Genomic DNA, 21,055 nt, shown 5'->3' with positions numbered 1-21,055 from the left:
TGCTCATAAGAGGGAGGCTATCTTGCACATGTTGGGGTTGATAAGAGAGGAAAATTGGGCAGCCACTCAGTGATCATGAGGAGGGTGAGGCAAGCCAAGCATGTGGGGACAGGAGCCATGTGCCCCACATGTATGGCAAAGTCTGCTGTCACTCTCAGTGTTTTTGGTTGTCACTGCTATGGTCTCTGCTGTTTGCAAGTTCCCATGAGTTTGTGATGCTCTTATGGCAGGTGCTAAAGCAAACAGAGATTCCTGGGGACTGCACAGCTCGACACACTTGAAAGGAGAAAAGGGAGACAGAGGTGCTCCAGGACCGCCAGGTATCCTAAATTCTAAGCAGAAATTAAGAAAATCTTCTCTTCTGTGCTGGCTTATCCACCATGAACATCTGTTCCTTTCCATGTTCTGTACTGAACGTAAATTAATGTATCAAAAATATTTTTGCCTGTACCTGATGATTTCAGGTGCTTCATAGGGAGAGGATTATGAGATGGTTATGCTTATGATCTTACTGTAAAACTGCAGCTAGTGTAGGTTGGCAAAAAAACCCACAAGAATTCCAGTTAGACTAAAAACTAATTCGCCTTTCAGCTAAAACAACAGAGATTTATTCATGTGTTTGCTGACCAAGTCCAATAGATCAATTAGCTTCAATGTTTTGTCAAGTTCAAGCATGGTAACTGAGACCAACTCTATTGCTGCTCTAAAAAATACTCCTGTTTGGTTCTTGCTTATTGACGTAGTTGCTAAAATATTCTTTCATACCAACCAGTTGTCTAGGTCTCACAGATGTCCACATAATCATTGACAGGGAAAATTCACAAGCCGAAAACTGTATTATAAAAGTACAACAACCTTTTGAAAAACCTTTTCTGAGGTGCAGGTGGCTGAAACTCTTTCCACTCCAACATCTGTCGAGTTCCAGCAACCAAAAAAGCTTTCTGATCTGTCATGTGTTTGCCCGTGCAGCGGATTTATTTTTAACGCTTACAGAATGTCTCCTCTCCAGCTTCACGAACAGGGGCTGTTAATGGAGGCCACACAAACACATGAGGCCAGCACAAAAAGTCGGTAAATGGCTGGCTGTGCTTTATTGAGCTACTTCATACAGAGGAGGGTGTAGTGACTATCCAGAGTGCAGGTGCTTTGCTCCAACCACGTGCCATGCTCCAGCACAACCCCAGTTTTTCTGGCTGGAGGAACACAGTCGAGCCTTCAAAGAAAACACATTTAGAAATATGCAAGGAGAGCTTCTTTTTTTGTGTTAAAGAGATTCTTTGTGAATCCTGGGATCAACGGAGCTAAAGGAAAATCAGTGAGGTGAAGCAAGATGGCTTCTTGCTGGGCAAGCGTTAAATCTGGTAATAAGTGAGTTCTCTTGCTCCAGGGACTAAGCCAGTTTCTAGGGCAGACTCCAGAGGTGAAAGCAGTGTAGCTTCACATTTTCTAAAAGGAAGTTCACCAGAGATCTATGACTTTATGACTGTTGGGAGGGTGTGATTTTGCCATTGACTATGCACGAGCAAAATGCTGTTAGCACTTAGTCCATTCAGCAACCTCTGAAAACAAAGTGAAATGAAAATGTCTGGTCTACCAGCAGAAGCCACTCAACAAAGGATGTTTCCCTCTGGCTAGTGCTAAGATCCCTAAAGGTCCTGCCAAAAATTGCCTCCCAGGCCTCTACTGAATGCCTACAGAAAAGAACTGGACTAGATTTGCCCTTTGAGAAACCATGTCAGTCAAACCTCTCTGACTGTCTGTACTAACAAACTAAACAGACATTGGCTTCATGTAACTTGTTCAGGCCTAGTCTGCTTGCTGGTCATTCTATGAAGACCACAGGTAATACCCACTGTAGAGATGTAAGCAACACCTGAGAAGGACATCTACCATTCCATTCCACCTCTCCATCCCCTTCCCCTCACGTGGATCGCTGCAGCAAGCTGTAACTGGTGGGGTTGGAATAGAAGCTAAATATCTGCCATACTGGGAATACATTTCTGGTCCTCAGTACAGATGTACAAAATGACTTAATTTTATCTGAGGTGACATACTGAGGTACGAGCCCTGTGGCCGGACCCAGAGATCTCAGAAATTAATCAGAAGACATTGGAAGACAATACATTGAACTGTTATGGGCAGCTGTAAAATGGTTTGGGGAGGTTTTTTTCCCAAATGTATGCTGAACAGATAATATTTGAAGGCTTTTTAAACTTTTTGTGCTGCCTTGACAGCTTTGGCTGACCACCACTGACAAACAACACAACACAGGTGGTATAGCCATTGAATCCAATATTGGTTTTCACCTGAGAAAAATGTCAAGGAACAGTTATTATACAATCAGCAGCACAGCAGCAACACTGTGGCTTTCTCGTGTCAGCTGTGGTACTGTCTTTGCATGAAAGACCACACAAGTACTGGTGAATCCCCCCACTACCAGCAAAACATATGAAAAACTTCTCTTTTACCTTAGTTTCCATCAAAGGGGTTAATCTGGATGCTTTCCTTTCACCCCTCTTCCCAGCTGCTATGTTGTCACAAAACAGAATTTTTCATATTCGAGCCTTTGTTTTTACTAATTTATCTGAAATTCACAGTCAGATTCAGAAGTTATTAAGGTAGAGGAGTGACAGACAGGATAGGGCGTGTAAGGCTTGCTTTGTTAGGAAACCAAACTAAAAATATCTGTTTGATTTAAAGGTTAAAACTATTAGCGTAAATAGTTTTCCTTTGAACTCCTAGACCAGTAATACCCTAAGCAATGCTTTTAAAAAGAAAATTACAGTTAATTATTGTATGTTCTTCATTTTTCAGGTCCACCTCTGCCTCCATCATATTTCAGCCACTTTATTAATAGCATAAAGGTAATCATATCCCATTTGTGTTTGAGGTCTGTTAAGCTTTTTTAAAACGTGTACTTTACTATAAATTAAGCATAAAACAGTGCAGCATAGTGAAATACACAAAACGAATAAGAGCAGCAGCAATTACAAATTATATTAATTTCTTACACTCCAGCTGCACAGGCAGGTTTATTACAAGCATAGAGGTATCTGTTGTCAGTAGAATATAAAGATTACTTTTGAGAAAAACTTTATTACTGAAAAAAACTTTTTTACTGAGGCTTTTTACCTTCCCAGTGGTATTAAAGTGAGTCATAATTCACTGTTACCTAACATATCTACCTTAAATGAATGCTTTTGTTTCCAAATGCTTTTGGCAGCTCAGGTAAGAGACATCCATTACCTAATGGGCTCTTAGAACATTGGGCAGGAGGGCAGGGGAGCATGGAAATCACTTCCACGTCATGCTATTTATCTTTTATGCACACTGAATAAAATTAAATGATGGAAACTACTTTTCCTGGAAGCTTTTAGAGCAAAGATGTATCTGGTCTCTCTCTGTTCTGTTATTCTCCTGTCTGCTCCAAGCTGCTGAAAAAAAATGAATAACAATACGATATTACTTTGAACGTTTTTAAGTGAACAAGGCTCTTTGCCAGTAGAAAATCTGAAAAAAAAAAAAATTGAGTCAAGTTATCACTTAATGATGCCTCCAAAAGTGGTGTGGTGACAGTCTCCTTGAGGCACTCTTAAGTGCTGGATTTTTGTTTCTGCTTGGAGGAGTGCCCCTAAGATTCCTATGATATAAGGTTCCCCCTGTGGGCATGGCAAAGCAGGTCTGGTTTCTTTAACCTTACAGTGGAATGTCTGTAACTTTACAGCGTTAGCTGCAAAGAACTCATTTTTCCTTTTCCAAAACGGCCTGCCATACAGAAACCTTGAGAGTCCCGTTCCCTGGGAAACTAAAGAGACTAAAAGTCGGAGGAGAAGCTACACCCAACCATCTCCTCTGGCTGTCTGCAGATACCTGCCATTCTTGCTTTGCCCTTTGCCTCTTCTATTCAAAGGTTTATATCTCAGAGAGGTGAAACAAAGCAGGCGGAAAAAAAAATTGAAGGAAATAAACCATCAGACAAACAGAAGGGGAGGAAGGAACATACAGCTGCTGTGGTTCATTTTGCACAGAGATAATGGTTTAGTACTTAAATTATTCTTCTCACCCATTGTTTCCCAAACTAACTGATAATCAGCGATGAAGGACAGAAGACATGCAGTTCAATGTGTCTGCGATTTTATGTGGTGTCTCTTTTGTTTTCCTCGTACACATCCCCACCCTCCTCTCTCATCATAGGCGCTGTAATCTTCACTTTGCCACATACTTTCAAATACCTCTCCTTTCCATGTCAGTATTGCTTTGCTCTTTCCTTCGTGATGGAGAAAAGCAGAAAGCCAGGCTATTATGCTTCCCCCGACTTCCTCTTTGCCTTCAGCTACAGCACATGACGAGGTTTTGCTGGGAAAAACAGCAGGAAACAGCAACAGAGGCATTTTCTCTGCCTCCACCTAACCCCACCTCCCCTAGCCCTGAGAGAGCCTTGCAGCCTCGATAGAGAAAGCACTCCTTTTCGTCCCATATCACAGAAGGAAGTGAGGTTAAAAAGATTTCAAGCAGATGCTTTTCTTTATTAAGCTCAGAGATTTCACGTAACTTTAAAAGATCAGTGCATTGAGTTCTGATCTCACTTAGCTCAATGTCTTCAAATACTTTTTCTTTGCAGGGTGAAAAAGGAGACAACGGAGTCACTGGTGTAAAAGGAGAAAAAGGAGAACCAAATGGAGGGTTTTTTCTGACAGGACCTCCTGGACCGCCTGGGAGACCAGGATTAGTTGTAAGTCACACAAATTGTAGAATAACAATATTTGTGAGTACCCATTGCTTTAATCTAGAACGCACTAAAAAGAGACAAACATCAAGATGATACCAAGAACTGTAGGAAAACTCATATGCTAAGCATTAGGTGAATAGGAGAGTGTTGCATTAAGTGTAAGCAAACACACCTCCCTGTTGTGCACTGAATTAATTTGCTATGAAATATTGATGCAACGTTGTGCTCGGCTGTCTAATATAACTACATCAGTAGTTATAACAGCATTTCAAATCAAAACAGCATATATAATTTGTGATGCTTCTACTTATATTCCCATAAATGCCGAATTTAAATTAATCAGAGGCTGACTTGAAAATTGTTGGCCATCCAAATAATTAATCTTATTTTTCTAGTAACACAAAAATATGAGTGAAAAGTCCAGTGTGTACCCATCTGGATTACCCCTGTGAAATTCAGCCACTGCCTAATTTCTGCCTTTCAATTTTATCTTCTGGAAATTGACACCACAGCTGCTTTGGAATAAAATGTACTAGTTCTTTGGTAACCAGTGATCTGTGGGATCTGGCAACAAATACGTGCATTGCCATGTCTGTGTCAAGAACCACGAATGGGGGGATCAGAGCTGAGGATGAAGTGTTAGGTTAGCAAGACCACCTTCAAAACCCCCCCTGGTGCTCGTCCACATTGCTGAGAACCATCTCCCTCCTTGGAAACTGTTCTACTGCCAAGAAGGATTTGGGTGCCACAGCTGAGCTTGCACATCTGCAGGCCAGTCTGAGCTCAGGGAGCGCAAGCTCCTTCCTCTGTCAGCCTGAGGATGCTGCTAAACCTGAAGCAAGGAGAGTTGGAGCCTTTTTAATCTGGAAGTCTGGCAGCTGGAGTGATGAAGGGCTTGGAGCTAATATTTTATCCCAGGAGGGAAAAGGCAACAGTCGTCATGAGATGTACACCCTGCACAGACGTACTTTACATCAAAGCTTCTACCCTGTACCTTCAGACAAACTCTTCTGAACATATCAAAGCAAGCAGTCTCAGCATGAACAGGGTCACGATCCAGGACTTTGAGGCCACTGTTGAGAGTTTTGCAGACATCAGCTGCTCAGGGACAGGTGTGAGAATTTTCAGAAAGCTTTGTAAAATTTATAGTTTTTACTTTAATTCAGTGTGTGGTTAAAATTTTCGTTTTCCATTAAATCCACGCCTCCTCGAAGAAAATTACACACAAACTCACATCTAAACGGCAGTGTGCTGGCAGGCATTCAGAAAATGTTGCCACCAGAGATCATGGCCCTGCAGTAGTGAAATCAATACATTCAAGGAAATACTTTTCATCCTCTACAGGGACCAAAAGGAGACTCAGTTGTTGGCCCCAGAGGACCTCCAGGGTTACCTGGCCTACCTGGCTTACCAGGTTATGGAAAAATTGGACCTCCTGGCCCACCTGGCCCACCTGGCCCACCAGGACCCCCTGCAATATATGGTTCAGGTGAGCTTTTCACTGTGTGTAAGAGTGTTTAGCCATGTGTCCTCACCCCCCACGTGAGCAGTTCCTTCACACCCAGCAGGATGTCCCACCTGCCCACTCTCTCTGCATACCTGAATCAGGTTGTTCCCCACTCTCCTCCTGCCCTCCACCGATTTATCCTGGGGGTGAGCTGGAACTGAGACAACAAAAGGGACAATTTCTCTGCAGACAGTTTTCACTGACTAGTGCCATGGGGAGTGTTGTTGCATGAAAGATTTTACTGTGATTGTGTTTGTGGCTGGCAGGAAATCTGCACAATAGAGACAGGCTGCCTTGAGAGCTTTGCAAAATCCATCAAATTGAGCAGTTGGCTAAATTTGGGCCAAAACCCTCCTCTTGTGCTGAATGGAGTTGAATCCAGCTGGTGGCTGTCACAGGTGGTTTTCCCCAGGGCTCAGTATTGGGTCCAGACCTGTCTAATATCTTTATCAATATTCTGGGCAGGGGGATCAAGTGCACCCTCAGTCAGTTTGCTTCCAAGTAACAAATAGCAGGACAAGTTGAAATGGCCTCAAGTTGCACCAGAGGAGGTTTAGATTTGATATTATGAAAAATATCTTCACCTAAAGGATTGCCAAGCGCTGGAATATTGCCAAGCACCAGATTGCCAAGCACTGGTTACGCTTCCCTGGAGCGTAACCATGGCACCTGGGGACATGATTTAGGGGGTGAACTTGGCAGTGCTGGGTTAACAGTTGGAACTGATGATCTAAAGAGTCTTTTCCAACCCAGGTGATTCTCTAGTTCTCTGTTGAAAAACAGTATCCATAGTAGTCTAGAATGAGACTGCTGGAGAACTGCTTCTAGAAAGTAGTCGCTACACAAATGCTGAACGAAAATGAAACTTTGGGAAGGTTGATTGCTCTACCTTTAATGATTTTCAGCTTAATGGAGTAGAAAAGGAGCAAAATGCACCATAAATAGTCATATCAGGAGAAGAACTTTGTAAACAAGTTGGAATCAAAGGGAATATGTGGTTATAAACCAAGTGCCACAGTTCAAGACATTTGTGCTTTTGACTCCCCTTGGGTCACAAGTTTGCTGTTAATGTCCAGCCCTTCGATCAGGATCTGGAGGATGGGGTCCTGGATTCCTCTGACATTACTTGACAGGTCTGCCCGAGTGAATGACTGATTCCTCCCTCTAGGAACTATGCCCAGCATGGGAATCCAGCCTGGTGAAACCAGAGCAGAGATTTTCCTTAATCTCAGCTGAAAATGTTATACTAAGAGGAAGGGAATTTTTAACTAAATTGAGAGGCTGTAAGACAGATCTGTTCCACCTAAAGTTCGGTCAGGTCCTGTGAATACTTCTCTCCCTTCCTGAGAACTAATGATCAGCCTGTTTTCCCTCATAGCCTGTGCCTCCAGTACGCTTGTTTGGGGAGGAGATATCTCTGTCTCCAGTTTGTTCTCTCCAAGTATTTAACGAACCTGGTCAGCCTGGTTTATGCAGCAGGTATATTGGAGACTTCCAATCTGTCATCCAGTAAATATTAGTAATTTAGCGTCTGTCAGAAGTATTCATCCTCTGAATAACTGGCATGAAGGACCTGCTCTGGAGTGTCTTGGTAAATGTCTCAGAGCATGGGTTCTTCAGTTTGCAAAAGGGGATTTCAAGCCTCCTCTGGCTTTCACAAAAACAAACAAGCAAGGTCAGCGCGTAAGAAGCTCTTTCTTCCAAACAGCTTCGAAGTTCTAATATCATGCCATGCATTTGCAAAAGATGCTTGCTTTCACTCTTACATATCTTTCAGTCTTTGCTGCCTTAAAAGAAAGAAGTTTTTGCTCCAAAAAACAGGGACTTCTCAGCTCAAGGTGAAGAAATACAGTTTTGGAGTAAAGACAGGTAGTACTTATCAGATGGTGTGGACTAGTCTTAGAAGTTCAAGTTCATACCCCTGAATAATTCTTTCTTGCTTTAAAACATAAGCTGAGCTTACAAATAAATTTTGTATCTAAGGAAAAGTATTTTTTAATTTACTTTTAGATCAAAAGATATAACGACGCCCTCCACGTTTATATGGGCAGGGACTGAAAGTTCCCCCTCTTCCTTATGCACATCAGCAGCAGCTCACAGAACAGCATTCTGGTCAATTCAAGTGGGTCTGGCTCTTCATTTGCAGAGTTTCTACAACAAATTACAATCAAAAATTTGGCCTTAACCTCCTAAATAACAGAGAAAAGATTGTTTTATCATTGCTTTTAAAAAAATCCTTGGAAGGCATTTTGACTTGAACACAGATATTCAGGACTTGACTGCGGCTATTTAAAACTTCCACTGCCCCTAGATATCACCACTAAGTCCTTTCCTTATGTCACTCACGTTCTCTCCCAAAAAACATGTCCTTCAGCATGTACTGTGTGCTTGTTTCGTTTTAGCAGCTGCAATGCCTGGGCCACCAGGTCCTCCTGGAGAGCCAGGGTCACCTGCCACCAGGAATCTGGTAAGAGACAAAATAAGGAAGTTGTTACTGAAAGCTTTCATTAAATCTTTTGGTGGTCACCAGGAGCACTGAAAGAAGAGTGAAAGTTCCATCCTGTGTTGTTGTTCACTGGATCGTTTTATGAAACGAATAATTTTTAGCAGGGAATCAGTATAGCTGAGAGAAAGGAAGAGAGGAGAAGTCTGTCCCTTGCCTTGTTATAACAGCCTTTTCAAATAAATGTGAAGACTGGTGGCATGCTAAAGCTGCAGAATGTTACATATTCCATGTTCAAAGCAATGTCTCTGAGTGTGGCAACTGAGATACTATGTGAGATGATACAATGCTGAGATACTAGAATAACTACTGAATGCCCAGTTTCTATGAAAAAAAAACCACTTTACAGTACTAGATTGAAATCCAGTAATATAGGTGATTTGATTCTAAGATGAAAACTGTAGATTTCCCCTGGCATATCTAAAAATCACTGTGCCAGAATACACATCTAAATTTGTTTACTCTTCCTACGTGTGAATCAAATCAGAATTGGATCCCAGGTATCCATGAAGTAGAAAAACCATCTGAGACAGAAGTCTGTTCAAGTTAGCACAGGGTAGTTTTTGGGGGAGAAACAGATATTCCAAGACTGGTGCCCCCCAAGGTAGGGGACTGTAGTTACAGGCTACTGTCTCAGATAGGAGGTCCAAGCCCACTTAGGTAAAAATTAAGATTAAAAACCAGTATGCAATTCTATAGTAGGGCCTGCGTTATTCATAAAGCATTAATATGCGTTCTGACACCGAAGAAATGAGAAAGAAATTATACTCAAGTATCTAGAAATTACGCTCTCCCGAAACTTGATAAACTACTTGGAATTCTCTTCTGAACTCTGCATTTTGATCTAATATGCTAAACTGCAGCAGTGCAGTGATCTTCACTCTGTACAAAATTAACTTTTGCTGTAGTTCTAGTACAGCCCACAGAATGATGATGCTGGTATGCCAAAGTAACAAGATATTTATGCTACTGAAGCTTTCTGGATTAAATTATGTAAAACTGACTTTATGAGCATTTCCTTCAGAAGAACCCTTGACATTCATGTGTTCAAATGAGACCTCAATTTAACAATTTAACTTGCTAAGTGTTTCGTATGTCTGATGAAGTATGTTTCCTTTTCCTCTTTGACAGGTTACAACGTTCCAAAACATTGAGGGCATGTTGGAAAAAGTCCATTTTGTAGCAGAAGGTACACTAATCTATCTGAGGGAAACCAGTGAGGTTTTTATCCGTGTTCGAAATGGATGGAGAAAATTGCAGGTACTATTGTACTACATCTTAATCTTTTCCAACTCCCTTACTCACAATGGAGTTGTGGGAGATATTTTTACAGAGGTGGAGTAGTATGGATAGAAAGGTTCCTTTTTTTTTTTTTTTTTTTTTTTTTTTTTTTTTTTTTTTTTTTTTTTTTTTTTTTTTTTTTTTTTTTTTTTTTTTTTTTTTTTTTTTTTTTTTTTTTTTTTTTTTTTTTTTTTTTTTTTTTTTTTTAAGTTTAGAAGCTCCTGGTGAAATGGTTTTGTTTTACTCTTCTTTTTTGGTTCTTTCAGCTTGGTGAGCTGATTCCTATCCCTTCTGACAGCCTTCCTCCTCCAGCCATATCAAGCCATGTAAGTACAAAATATTGAACCATGAAAAACTGAATCTAGATGTGTGATACACTTGGCAGAAGTTGCATGCAGATCACTGCACAACATGATTTTCCGCTGAGATTTGTTAGTTCAAAATAAACATCCCACCACTTCATAATCTTGCAAATTGGTTTGCATTGGACATTCAATCTGTTCCCAGGATCTTCTGAGATTCCAGGACTACAGAGACAAAGCAACATTTAAAAAAAGCAGAATAAAGTAGGCTGCCAACAAAAAAAAAAAAAAAAACAACACCACCAAACGAACAAACAAAAATGAAACAACAAACAAACAAACAAACAAAAAAAAAACAAGGCCACAGATTTTTGTTTCATAACACTGAAGTCAGTCATATGAAGCCCTGATGCCCATCCAGGAAACTCAGACAAGTGTTTCTGAGAAGCAGATTTTCTTTAAAAGATTATAGTCCTGTGTTCAGCGTCCCACAACCAACGCCTTCATGTGGCTTATCCCACAGTGCTCAGAGGGTCTGTTCTAATGCTTCAACTGTCAGTTTGAACCTGACCCCGTTCTGTAAGTTATTGTACCAACCTGCATGTGAACATGCTGTCTGTCCCAAAAAAAAAATTGCAGCAGGATGAAAACCAAGAAGTGGCAAATTGGATAAAGAACAGTATTGTTAATGACAGGTTAATTGGTCTGCTGAGACAATGAAAGCGCAAGAGAGTGCTAGGAAGGAGCAGTGAGAAGGAAGATGGCCAGAAGGAAATAAAAAAAGGTAGAGTAGGTCAGGGAGAAATTCATTTAGTACACTGGGAAAATGTCTAGACCTCAAGTTGTAATAAATTTTCTGCAGCCTGCAGTTGACACCACATGAGTTTCTCACGTGGTACAGCCGGTGGCTGGTTACTCATACGTGCTGTAACTGAAGAAATAACTTTGATGTTCCTGAAACTACTAATATTCCCACCCACTGCATTTTTTTTGTTTGTTTGTTTTTCACGTCCTCCGTACCCTTCCAGTTTTGATTTTACTGAACTGCTCTTCTGCCAAGAGAGGGCTTCTTCCACTCAGGATTCCAGGTGTGACCCAGCACTGATCCTGGCTCTGGCAGAGCACTGTGGAATGGGTACATTTGGGTCTAGCAAAGCTGCACTGCCCAGGTCAGCTTTTAAACACAGGTTTATGTGACACACCAAGCTGATGATATGTAGACAAAGTATTCTGGCTAAGTTGTTTGGGACTATTTTTCAAAGGCAGGACAGTTTCAGATTCTCCAGTGTTCAGTGTTTGCTTTACTCAAAAAGTTACTGAGTGTCTAAAATTCTGATCTCTATAACATATTTAACGTATCTGTTTGCTTGTGTTCAAATAACAGGGATTTCAGTCTATTCCAGCACTGAGGCCAGTATCAAATATGAACAATGGAAAACCAGCAGTAAGTATGAAATCTGTATTGCAACTGCAATGCTGTGGTTTGAAACGTGATGGATTGCATCTTGAGGGAGAGTTGTGATAATTACTCTTCAAAGTCAGAGCTTTTACTTTAGAAATTTACAAAGACACTTCTTCATTTTGTTGAGACATCTCAGACACAATTTTAAATTGTTTCCTCCAGATCTGTTTTCATCATCCCAGCCCCTTTCCCATCTCAAAGAAAAAAAAAAAAAAATCCTGACTCTGAGTTAGGAATACCTCTTCACTTAGTGATTGTATCCACAACACAGAGTAACTTTTAAGTTAACAATAGTGTAACAATTAAATAAGAAAAATATTCATTAGAGTATTTCCTATCTATGTGTCACTGCTTGTTCTAGAGAGACACTTTAGAACCTAAGCCTTCATTTAAAAGACTTTAAAACATTTAGAAAAAGAAAACAAAGGAACTGAGTCATATCTAAAAAAAAAAAAAAAAAAAAAAAAAAAAAAAAAAAAAAAAAAAAAAAAAAAAAAAAAAAAAAAAAAAAAAAAAAAAAAAAAAAAAAAAAAAAAAAAAAAAAAAAAAAAAAAAAAAAAAAAAAAAAAAAAAAAAAAAAAAAAAAAAAAAAAAAAAAAAAAAAAAAAAAAAAAAAAAAAAAAAAAAAAAAGCCCCACCAAGAATGCAGATCACTTCTTGCATCTTTACTGTTATACTTTTAAGCATGCTATTTGTATTTTTGAATGGTATGTGGTCACTTCTTACTACTTTTTTCCATACTTACAAGATTTGGGATTTTATTTGTGTGAAAACTCTAAGACTTCTATAGGAAACTACTAGCTACTTTTAAAAGAATTCTAATTTTTAAGAGTATATAATCTTCACAGTTTCCTTAAAAATGAAAGATAAATTGATATTTCTGCTAAGAGTCTCACAGCTCTGAGAAATGTGACGTTATGGCAACAAATAACTTTCATACCTGTTATGAAAATTACACGTTCTATGCTGGCAGGAAGAGGGGGCACTATTTGGTTTACAAAATGTGTCTTCCTTGTGCTATAAACTTCTTTGAAAATGGTGCTTTTTCCTCTTTTTTTCCTCTAGTTGCATCTGGTGGCTTTGAACTTCCCATTTTCTGGTGACATGCGAGCAGATTTTCAGTGTTTTCAACAGGCTCAGCTAGCAGGTTTGACCTCTACCTACAGAGCCTTCCTCTCATCGCATTTGCAAGATCTGGCCACAGTTGTCAGGAAAACAGACCGATACCATTTGCCAGTAGTCAATCTTAAGGTAAAAATGAGTGCTCAGTAATTGTTACATTAGGATAGGCTGTAGGTGCCCCAAAAATTTTGAAAATGACAAAAGCACAAAAGTGTCAGCCCAAAAATTTTACAGAGAGGTAGCTTTGCTTCATATTCCACAGTCGGGTTCAAGAAACAAGGAAGCAGTGATGAAATAGAAAACTACTGAGCTATTATGTTTTACCTTCTAGTATGATCATGGAGTACAGGAGGATAAAATGCCTATTTTTCTCATTTCTGACTAAAATGCAAATTCTACGCTTGGGAATGAAGTTGGATTTACCCCAGCGAAACAGAGAGGAGAGTCTAGAGCATGAGTCATTTTGTGGTCTCACATAAAACAGACACACACTAAAACTGAGGAAAACAAAACCGTGTCTCTGCAGCATTGGTTGGCTCCCAGAACGAGCGGCCAAAGGAACCTGCAGGAGTAACACACGATGCTTGGAACGTGTTGAGCGGATGCCGCTCTGAAGGGCATGCAAATACAGAGCCTTGAGAGAAATTGGTGAAGACAATATTGTTTCAACTTCAACTGGAAAAACGCAGAAGGATTGCGAGAAGTAGCCTGATGCAAAGCTTTTGCCTTGAACATTTCATAAAACTGCGACCTTAATAGAAGTTCCAGTACAAGTTATCTCTAGATTTTCTCCATATACCTATACAGTACTTAGAAGCAGTTTTTCAAGCAGTGCATTAGTAACCAAACGACAGTGGATGATCGAGGTGAATTTTTGGACTGACAATAGAACAGAGACAACTGTGAGGCAAAGCCATGGATCAGAGAGCATCTGTTTGCACAGAGATGACAGATGAGACAAGTTTGTTCAGGAATATCATGCAGAAACTGATGAGAGAGCTGGAATCATAAGTGTGTGTCCTTAAATGCAGATAAGATTTTTGATTTGTAGATAAGTCTATAAAGGTCAGGTATGACGCAGATTTGGGGTTTGTTTTGTTTGTAAAAGTAGCTTTGACATTTTAACAGGGAGAAACCCTTTTCAGTAACTGGGAATCTATATTTGATGGAAACGGTGGACAATTCAACATTCATGTTCCAATATACTCCTTTGACGGGAGGAACATCATGACCGATTCATCTTGGTGAGTTTACATTACCCCTTATTTTTACGTGTTACATATAAGGGTTTTTTTCTACTTTTACTAGATAATAATAGAAATAGTGTCAATATCTTGGGCTACTAGAAATGTGATAAAAATTTCTTGTTTTCCTTTACGCCATTTCTCTTTTCCATTTCTGACAGTCTAGGAATGGGATAGTAAGTTGTGTTGCCCTGTCTTTCTCTCCTTTCTGTCTTCATCTTTACCTTCTTACTGTTTGCTTCAAGCAGAAGGAATGCAGAAATACAGGTCACGACATACGTAGGGTGTGCAGCTGAATAAAGCAAAAGAGATTTTTGCGAGGAAATAACATCTTAACATTACCTTTCAGGCCTCAGAAAGTAATATGGCACGGATCAACTGCACATGGGATTCGACTGGTTAGCAGCTACTGTGAAGCCTGGCACACAGCTGACATGGGAGCTATGGGACAAGCGTCACCGCTTAAGACAGGGAAACTTCTTGATCAGAAAGTGTACAGCTGTAACAATCAGTTTATTGTTCTCTGCATTGAAAACAGTTTTGTGTCGGATCCCCAAGGAAAATAATTCACCTGTTGCACATAGGAGTATTCCATTCAACGACGGGAAAAGATGACACTGAAATTTCGTTTGCAATGATGTAAATATTTTAATTTTTGTAATTGCACATTTCAGGAAAAAAAAAAAATAGCCAAAGAAAACATACCTCAACACAAACCACATTCCAGTTAGGTGGAACATCCAGTGCACATATGGCTGGCTTAAAGCCCTTCCTTCCACTCGAACCCCATGCGGTTCAGTGTTTGCCAGCAGCTAACTCACAGCCCAAAGTCTTTCTGGCTGAGCTGGAGGTCCCTTCAGGGCACGAGTCAAGTGTGGTCTATGAGGAAGATCCAGTAGCCTGTCTTATAAGCAGTATGGCTCAGCAAGGCTGCTGCTGCTTCGCAGCTGAGAAGCTGCATGCTCCATGCTCTCCTTCTCACTTGCATAGATTTTGAATACCCAAGGCACTGTTCATATATATATATATGCATATACACATACTGTCCCTGAGCAAATACTGGAAGGCTGTTACACCTTACAGGGCTCACATTTTCCAAAAAAAAAAAAAAAAAAAAAAAAAGCTTTGAGAACGAAGGTGCTCATCTCCCCTTAGTTCTAGAGGAAGCTGAGTACCCGACTCCTGTAAGCTTGTACAGATCACAGCCAGGGGCTTACACAGAAATTTAGCAGCTTCCACATCTTATTTCAGCTTTTTTTCTTTGCAGATTCTAGGCATAAGGCTTTATGCAGGAGGAGTGAATTTCACCTAGACAAAATCTGGTCTTTGTTTTGGTGCTACTGTTACCAGGAAACCTGAAAGCAATGTTAATAGAAAACATCCTGTTTTACTGGTAGAACTGTGCAAAGTAAATGCAGACAAATCTGACCTTTATTTATTTCATTGTGTATTAGAGGAGCAATTTCCTTTTGTGTCAGACTTCCAAATGAAATATGTCTGTCATGGTTTCTTTAAAGTGCGTTCTACACATTGTTATCCCACTAAATTATATGTGAAGTGATTTTCCTTTTTGTGAATTTTACCCTTCTGACGTTCACATAATTAAAGAGTTGTTAATATAAAATAGCTACAGCAATGATAAGAATGATCAGGAAATGGTAATTCTTCACAGACAGTATCACTATCACATCTGAAGTCTTTTACTGTTATATTTGTCTGCAGCATACTTTAAACAACATATTTACTTGTATTTTATCAGGAAGTGACTATGGAGGTCAAACTCCACATTTTCATTTTTTTAAGATTTAATCTAGAATCTATGTTTGAAATACATGTTCATTTGCTGACAAATAGTGTATTAAATAACTAGACAGCTATGTTCAACAGACAAAAGCAAATCACACTTACAGTACTAAACTCATATAATTATACAACCAAATATTGTGAAATCCAGCTTTATTTTTCCAATTCATTATAAAAGCTTATTTCCCAGAGTCAGCTGAGCGATATCTTCCTTTTTTTTTTTTTTTCTGGAAAAGCAAAAAATGTAAATTACCCCATTATTACAACATGGTGATAAGGCAAAAGCTATTTATATCACATTTAAAATGTGGGCATAACAATTCATTTGGGACATACCAATCTGTTAGAAAGAGCAGGTTTTCCTTGGGGGGAAAAAGAAAAAAAACCAACACAAACACAAAATAAACCACACAAACAAACAAACAACCCCAAAAGCCTTTTTTTGTCCCTTGTACCCAGAGCCAGTGATGTTTTTTAGCCTCCCTAGTATAACTGAAAAGTAACGTTCATCAAGGGTATGACAGGAAAAAAAAAATAGCCCAGTACTTAATTAGCTTTATCAAAGTACAATACCTTTCTCAGCATGATTCCAACATGAAGGTCAGGTGCACTTGAGGAAGAACGTTTGTTAGTTCAGGTAAGAAATTGTGTGCAAAGTAAATTAATCACCAAAAGAGCAAGGCTGAAAGCAGTAACTGCACAAGAAATCAATGTAGCAGCCCAAATGAATGAAATCAGTGTCATTTAAATATGAGTTTGTGTTTAAGAGGAAAGCTTTGCTTGAAAACAACCATTTATTTTGAACCTTGATGCACTTTAAAAGGAAGAAGTTCTGTAAATACAGAAGAGATGAAAATCTTCTAAACCATCAGAACTCCAGGGCTGGTTGAAGAATCAAATAGAGCAGATCCACCTCAGCTACTGGAATGAGTATTTCTAGAAATCAAGCTGGTAGGTTTGCCTTTATGTGAATTATAGATGCAAGTTATAACAACAGAAGCTTCGTTTAAATCAAGAAGAATCCACAGGGGTGTTTACGTTTCTACAAGAGAAAAAGGTTTCCATTTAAAATAATTTATTTTAGTTATGCTGGGGCTTAACTTGAAAGAATAAAGTATAGAAAAACAAAGAAAGAAAGAAGGAAGGAAGGAAGGAAGGAAGGAAGGAAGGAAGGAAGGAAGGAAGGAAGGAAGGAAGGAAGGAAGGAAGGAAGGAAGGAAGGAAAGAAAGAAAGAAAGAAAGAAAGAAAGAAAGAAAGAAAGAAAGAAAGAAAGAAAGAAAGAAAGAAAGAAAGAAAGAAAGAAAGAAAGAAAGAAAGAAAAAGAAAGAAAGAGAAAAGAAAGAAAGAAAAGAAAGAAAGAAAAGAAAGAAAAGAAAGAAGAAAGAAAGAAAGAAAGAGAAAGAAAAAAAGAAAGAAGGTAAACAAAAAATTAATAACTATTTGAAAAAGAAATACTCAATTTTTACTGGGAACATCAATTTAGTTATCATGGATACTTTGGGGATGGTGCAAAATCCAGGAGCAGTCAAAGGGTTGATGGTCAAACACTCACTACAGACTCCTTCTAGGTGAAAAGCGATTTTTGTTTTGAAGGTAAATTGGTACATGAATTAAAAATTGACTTTGAATATACTACTCCAGATAGGACTTTGTTGGAATTGAACAACAGTTTTCAGTGGAAACATTATTTTTAATGCAATGTTTACCAGCTTGTATTAAATTTGACAACTAGCTTCAGTCCAAACAGGAGACATGAACTGTGCCATTTTCAAGGGACATGTTAAGACATTTTTTGTTCTAATTTACCTGCTCTTTAGTATCAATTAAGACTCCTGGGTAAAAAATGAAAATATTTCTTCATTGTGTGTTTCCTTTCCTCAAGGATCATTCTTTTAAAAAAGTGCAAATACTGCAGCAGATACCCCCCTGATTTAAAAAAATAAAACACAAATCATACCTGTTATCGTCACTGCTTTATGCAGTCAGAATACAACTCCTGCCAGCAGGGCAAATGTGTATTTACAAATTGTTAACTCTTTAGTATTTTGAAAGTAGTACAACACAATCAGTAGCACATCTGCCTGAATTGACTGAACACATCCAAGGGACCTTGAGGTATCATCCAACGAATTTTAAAACAATTTTTTGACCCAAAATTGTAAGGGTTGGGATTTTTTTTTTTTTTTTTTGTTCTGAATTTGTAACACATCCTGCAGAATTGTTTAAAAGTTGGTGTGAGAGAATATAGTTTTTAATCTGATTAAGGAAAGGGGGAAGTCATGCTGGGTGAAAGTGCAGGAATGTGCACGCACGCACATATAAATGCAGGCACACTTATCTCCAAATACCTTTTTTCCTCCTTGCCACTTTATACCCCACGACTGTGTTAGTCTTTGCCTCATTAGCAATTTTGACCTCATGCATGCAGGTAAGATGTTGCAATAGGATGGAGGAATTTCTGACAGTCAGTTTACAAATCTGAGCTCAACAAAAACGTAGCTACCCCTCCAGTCACTTTCCTACAGTTCTGTTCTTCGTGATTTCCCCACAGGCTCATATTTGCACTGAATTGTGAATACCTAACTATTGTGGCCCACTGATTCCGAAGTTCCTCTTCTTTTGTGTTGAGATGCAGGTGTTACTCGCAATTCTCAGTACTCCCCTGGAGAAGAGAACCTGTCTTCTAGATTTGAAAGGAATTAGATTTTAGACTTGCAGTTTCATTTGGGTGTTCAAATATTAGAGTTAATAATATGCATCTTAGAAAACATCTCATTGTTATTTGTTGGTTTGATATGCAGTCAGAGCCTGCACTCCAACAGTTCCTCCCTGCTGTCTCTCCTAAATGCATCAACAGTAGCTGTCCAGAGATAGAAATATTTCTAGATGAGCATCTACTTAAGTACTTTCCTACTGTAACCTGAACTTAGTCTCCCTTTTTTAACCTGTCAGAGGACTGCTATTTGCTGCGTCTCAAAAGGCCTATTTTGTACCTCAGTACAATTTCCACTGTTACCAGTTGAACTAAACCTTCCACTTACAAGATTCTCTCCCACTGTAAAAAAACAAACAAACAAACAAAACCAAAAAAAAAAAAAAAAAAACAACAAAAAAACCAAAAAACCACAACAAACAAAACCTACTAATTCTACTCCTAATTAATGGCAATACGTACATACAACCTAAGGTGGAGGTGCACCCAGGTTCAGCTCTGCCTGCTTTGCCTGCAGGAGAGGGGAAAAAAAAGTCAGAACATCTCTTCGTCCTGTGTGGGCAAGAGATAGTAATGGAATTAAAGACAATACAGGCTGTGGGAATTTCTGCGTTGTGCCAGTTTGCCTGGGGTAGAGTTAATTTTCTTCACAGTAGCTGGTACGGGGCTGTGTTTTAGCTGTGTGCTGAAAACAGTGCTGTTAACACAGGCAGGTTTTTGTTAGTGCTGAGCAGTATTTACACAGCACCAAGGCTTTTTCTGCCCCACACCAGTGAGGAGACTGGGGGTGCACGAGGAGTCGAGAGCGGACACAGCCAGGACAGCTGACCCCAACTAACCCAATGGATATCCCAGACCATGTGGCATCATGCTCAGTGTATAACGCTGGGGGAAGAAGAGGGAAGGGCAAATATTTGGAGGGATGATGTTTGTCTTCCCAAGTCGCAGTTCTGCATGATGGAGCCCTGCTGTCCTGGAGGTGGCTAAATAGTGCCTGCCGATGAGAAGCAGCGAATTAATTCCTTGTTTTGCTTTGTTTGCATGCATGGCTTTTGCTTCACCTGTTAAACTGAACCCATGACTTTTCTCCATTTAAATAATCCATATGTCCAGACTGCGTTCATTCAGGGCATCATTGTCCTACACAAATGCTCTCATGCTGAATATATAGATATATTGTGCCTTTCCATTATCTTCACCTCATTCAGCACTGATGAGCACCCTGATTAGGGCGTGGAGTGGCTGTTCACACGGCTAAGAAGTTTCAAATATCTGAGAATTAAAGGAACTTGGTACAGTCATCCTGTACAACTGATAAGTAGTACCGTGGTGCCTCTGTTAACAGACACACAAGACATTTGTCCGTGTTCTTCAGCACTTGGTATCTTGTTTATGCCTGTACAGGCTACCTGTTGAACAGCAATTGAATCAGTAGTATCTTCCCAACTACTCTTTTCAGAGTTCAGAGGTGTGCTGAGATTTGCCTGAGCCACCCAACATGAATTCCTAGAATCATCCCACCACCCTTTCAGACAGCCTACCAGGAGCTTTTCTGAAACCCTGAAGTATGAGACTGCATCCCTTGATCCTACACCACATTAGGTTAGGATGAGTGGTGTGTTTGAACTTATGAGTGTGCTAAATTCTTATTGTAATGTCGACAGAAACCAAGCCCAAAATCATATTACATTTCCTGAGTTGTGAATCGTTGATCAGCTTCATCAAAACTCAGCAGCAATTTCCAATTTGTTGATCCCGTTATTTTCAAGTCCACGTTTCCTTACAAGAGGGTGTAACCCAGTGGTCTCTGAACCTTCACAAGTCCCTAGGACTTGGAAATTCCCCAGTGTACATCTGTGAACAGCTTGTTTCAGAAGTATTCACTACTGTCTTTCATTGACTTTGGATCTGCCTACAGACTAAGAATATGGCTGGCTCTCAGCAGCTTTTTCCCATATCACTACTCTGCAAAGTTTCTCTATCATTATGGCAAAGCTGTTCTTAAACCACAAATTTAACTCAGACATTTTCTGTTCTTGATCTCAAACATCCAGGATTCAGAGGCAGCCCATACCAGAAAGACATAGTAATCTCACGAGTCAAGATCTTTCAAAGATCTGAGACTGTTTGCCTCCTGTGCTAGGATATTCAGACCCAAAAACCACTGTATAGAGGCTAATTGGCTTATCAGTTTGGAAGAGAACACTAAAATTTGCTGTGGCAGAGCTGACTGGAGTAATTGAAACATACGCTACTGATATAGCTTGAGCGTTTGGGGGGTTATTTAAGTGTGTTTTCATCCTTGAGGCTGAAAAGTTCCTATCTTGATCTCCATTTTCATCCAGCTAAAATTTACAGAGATTCAAAAGAGCAGACATAGAGCTGCTG

At 39.5% G+C, this 21,055-nt stretch overlaps 1 protein-coding gene across 1 annotated transcript in view; it reads left to right on the top strand.

Moving 5' to 3' along the window:
- LOC114063817 (collagen alpha-1(XV) chain-like) overlaps positions 1–15,774 on the top strand; it is a 109,243-nt gene extending 93,469 nt beyond the window's left edge. The window contains exons 32-42 of the mRNA XM_027896354.1: positions 216–320; positions 2,815–2,864; positions 4,622–4,732; positions 6,074–6,218; positions 8,639–8,703; positions 9,871–9,999; positions 10,287–10,346; positions 11,707–11,766; positions 12,850–13,035; positions 14,035–14,150; positions 14,500–15,774. Of these exons, the coding sequence (XP_027752155.1) occupies positions 216–320; positions 2,815–2,864; positions 4,622–4,732; positions 6,074–6,218; positions 8,639–8,703; positions 9,871–9,999; positions 10,287–10,346; positions 11,707–11,766; positions 12,850–13,035; positions 14,035–14,150; positions 14,500–14,716 (1,244 nt within the window). The 3' untranslated portion in view covers positions 14,717–15,774. The remainder of the gene's footprint in view (positions 1–215; positions 321–2,814; positions 2,865–4,621; positions 4,733–6,073; positions 6,219–8,638; positions 8,704–9,870; positions 10,000–10,286; positions 10,347–11,706; positions 11,767–12,849; positions 13,036–14,034; positions 14,151–14,499) is intronic.
- The last annotated feature ends 5,281 nt before the right edge of the window (positions 15,775–21,055 follow it).

This window comes from Empidonax traillii, unplaced genomic scaffold (assembly GCF_003031625.1).
Source record: "Empidonax traillii isolate 1590-97213 ecotype Southwest subspecies unplaced genomic scaffold, ASM303162v1 scaffold494:size460735, whole genome shotgun sequence".
NCBI classification, from domain to species: domain Eukaryota; kingdom Metazoa; phylum Chordata; class Aves; order Passeriformes; family Tyrannidae; genus Empidonax; species Empidonax traillii.
The sequence above is the reverse complement of the archived record's forward strand: the minus strand, read 5'-3'. Positions and strand labels throughout refer to the sequence as shown.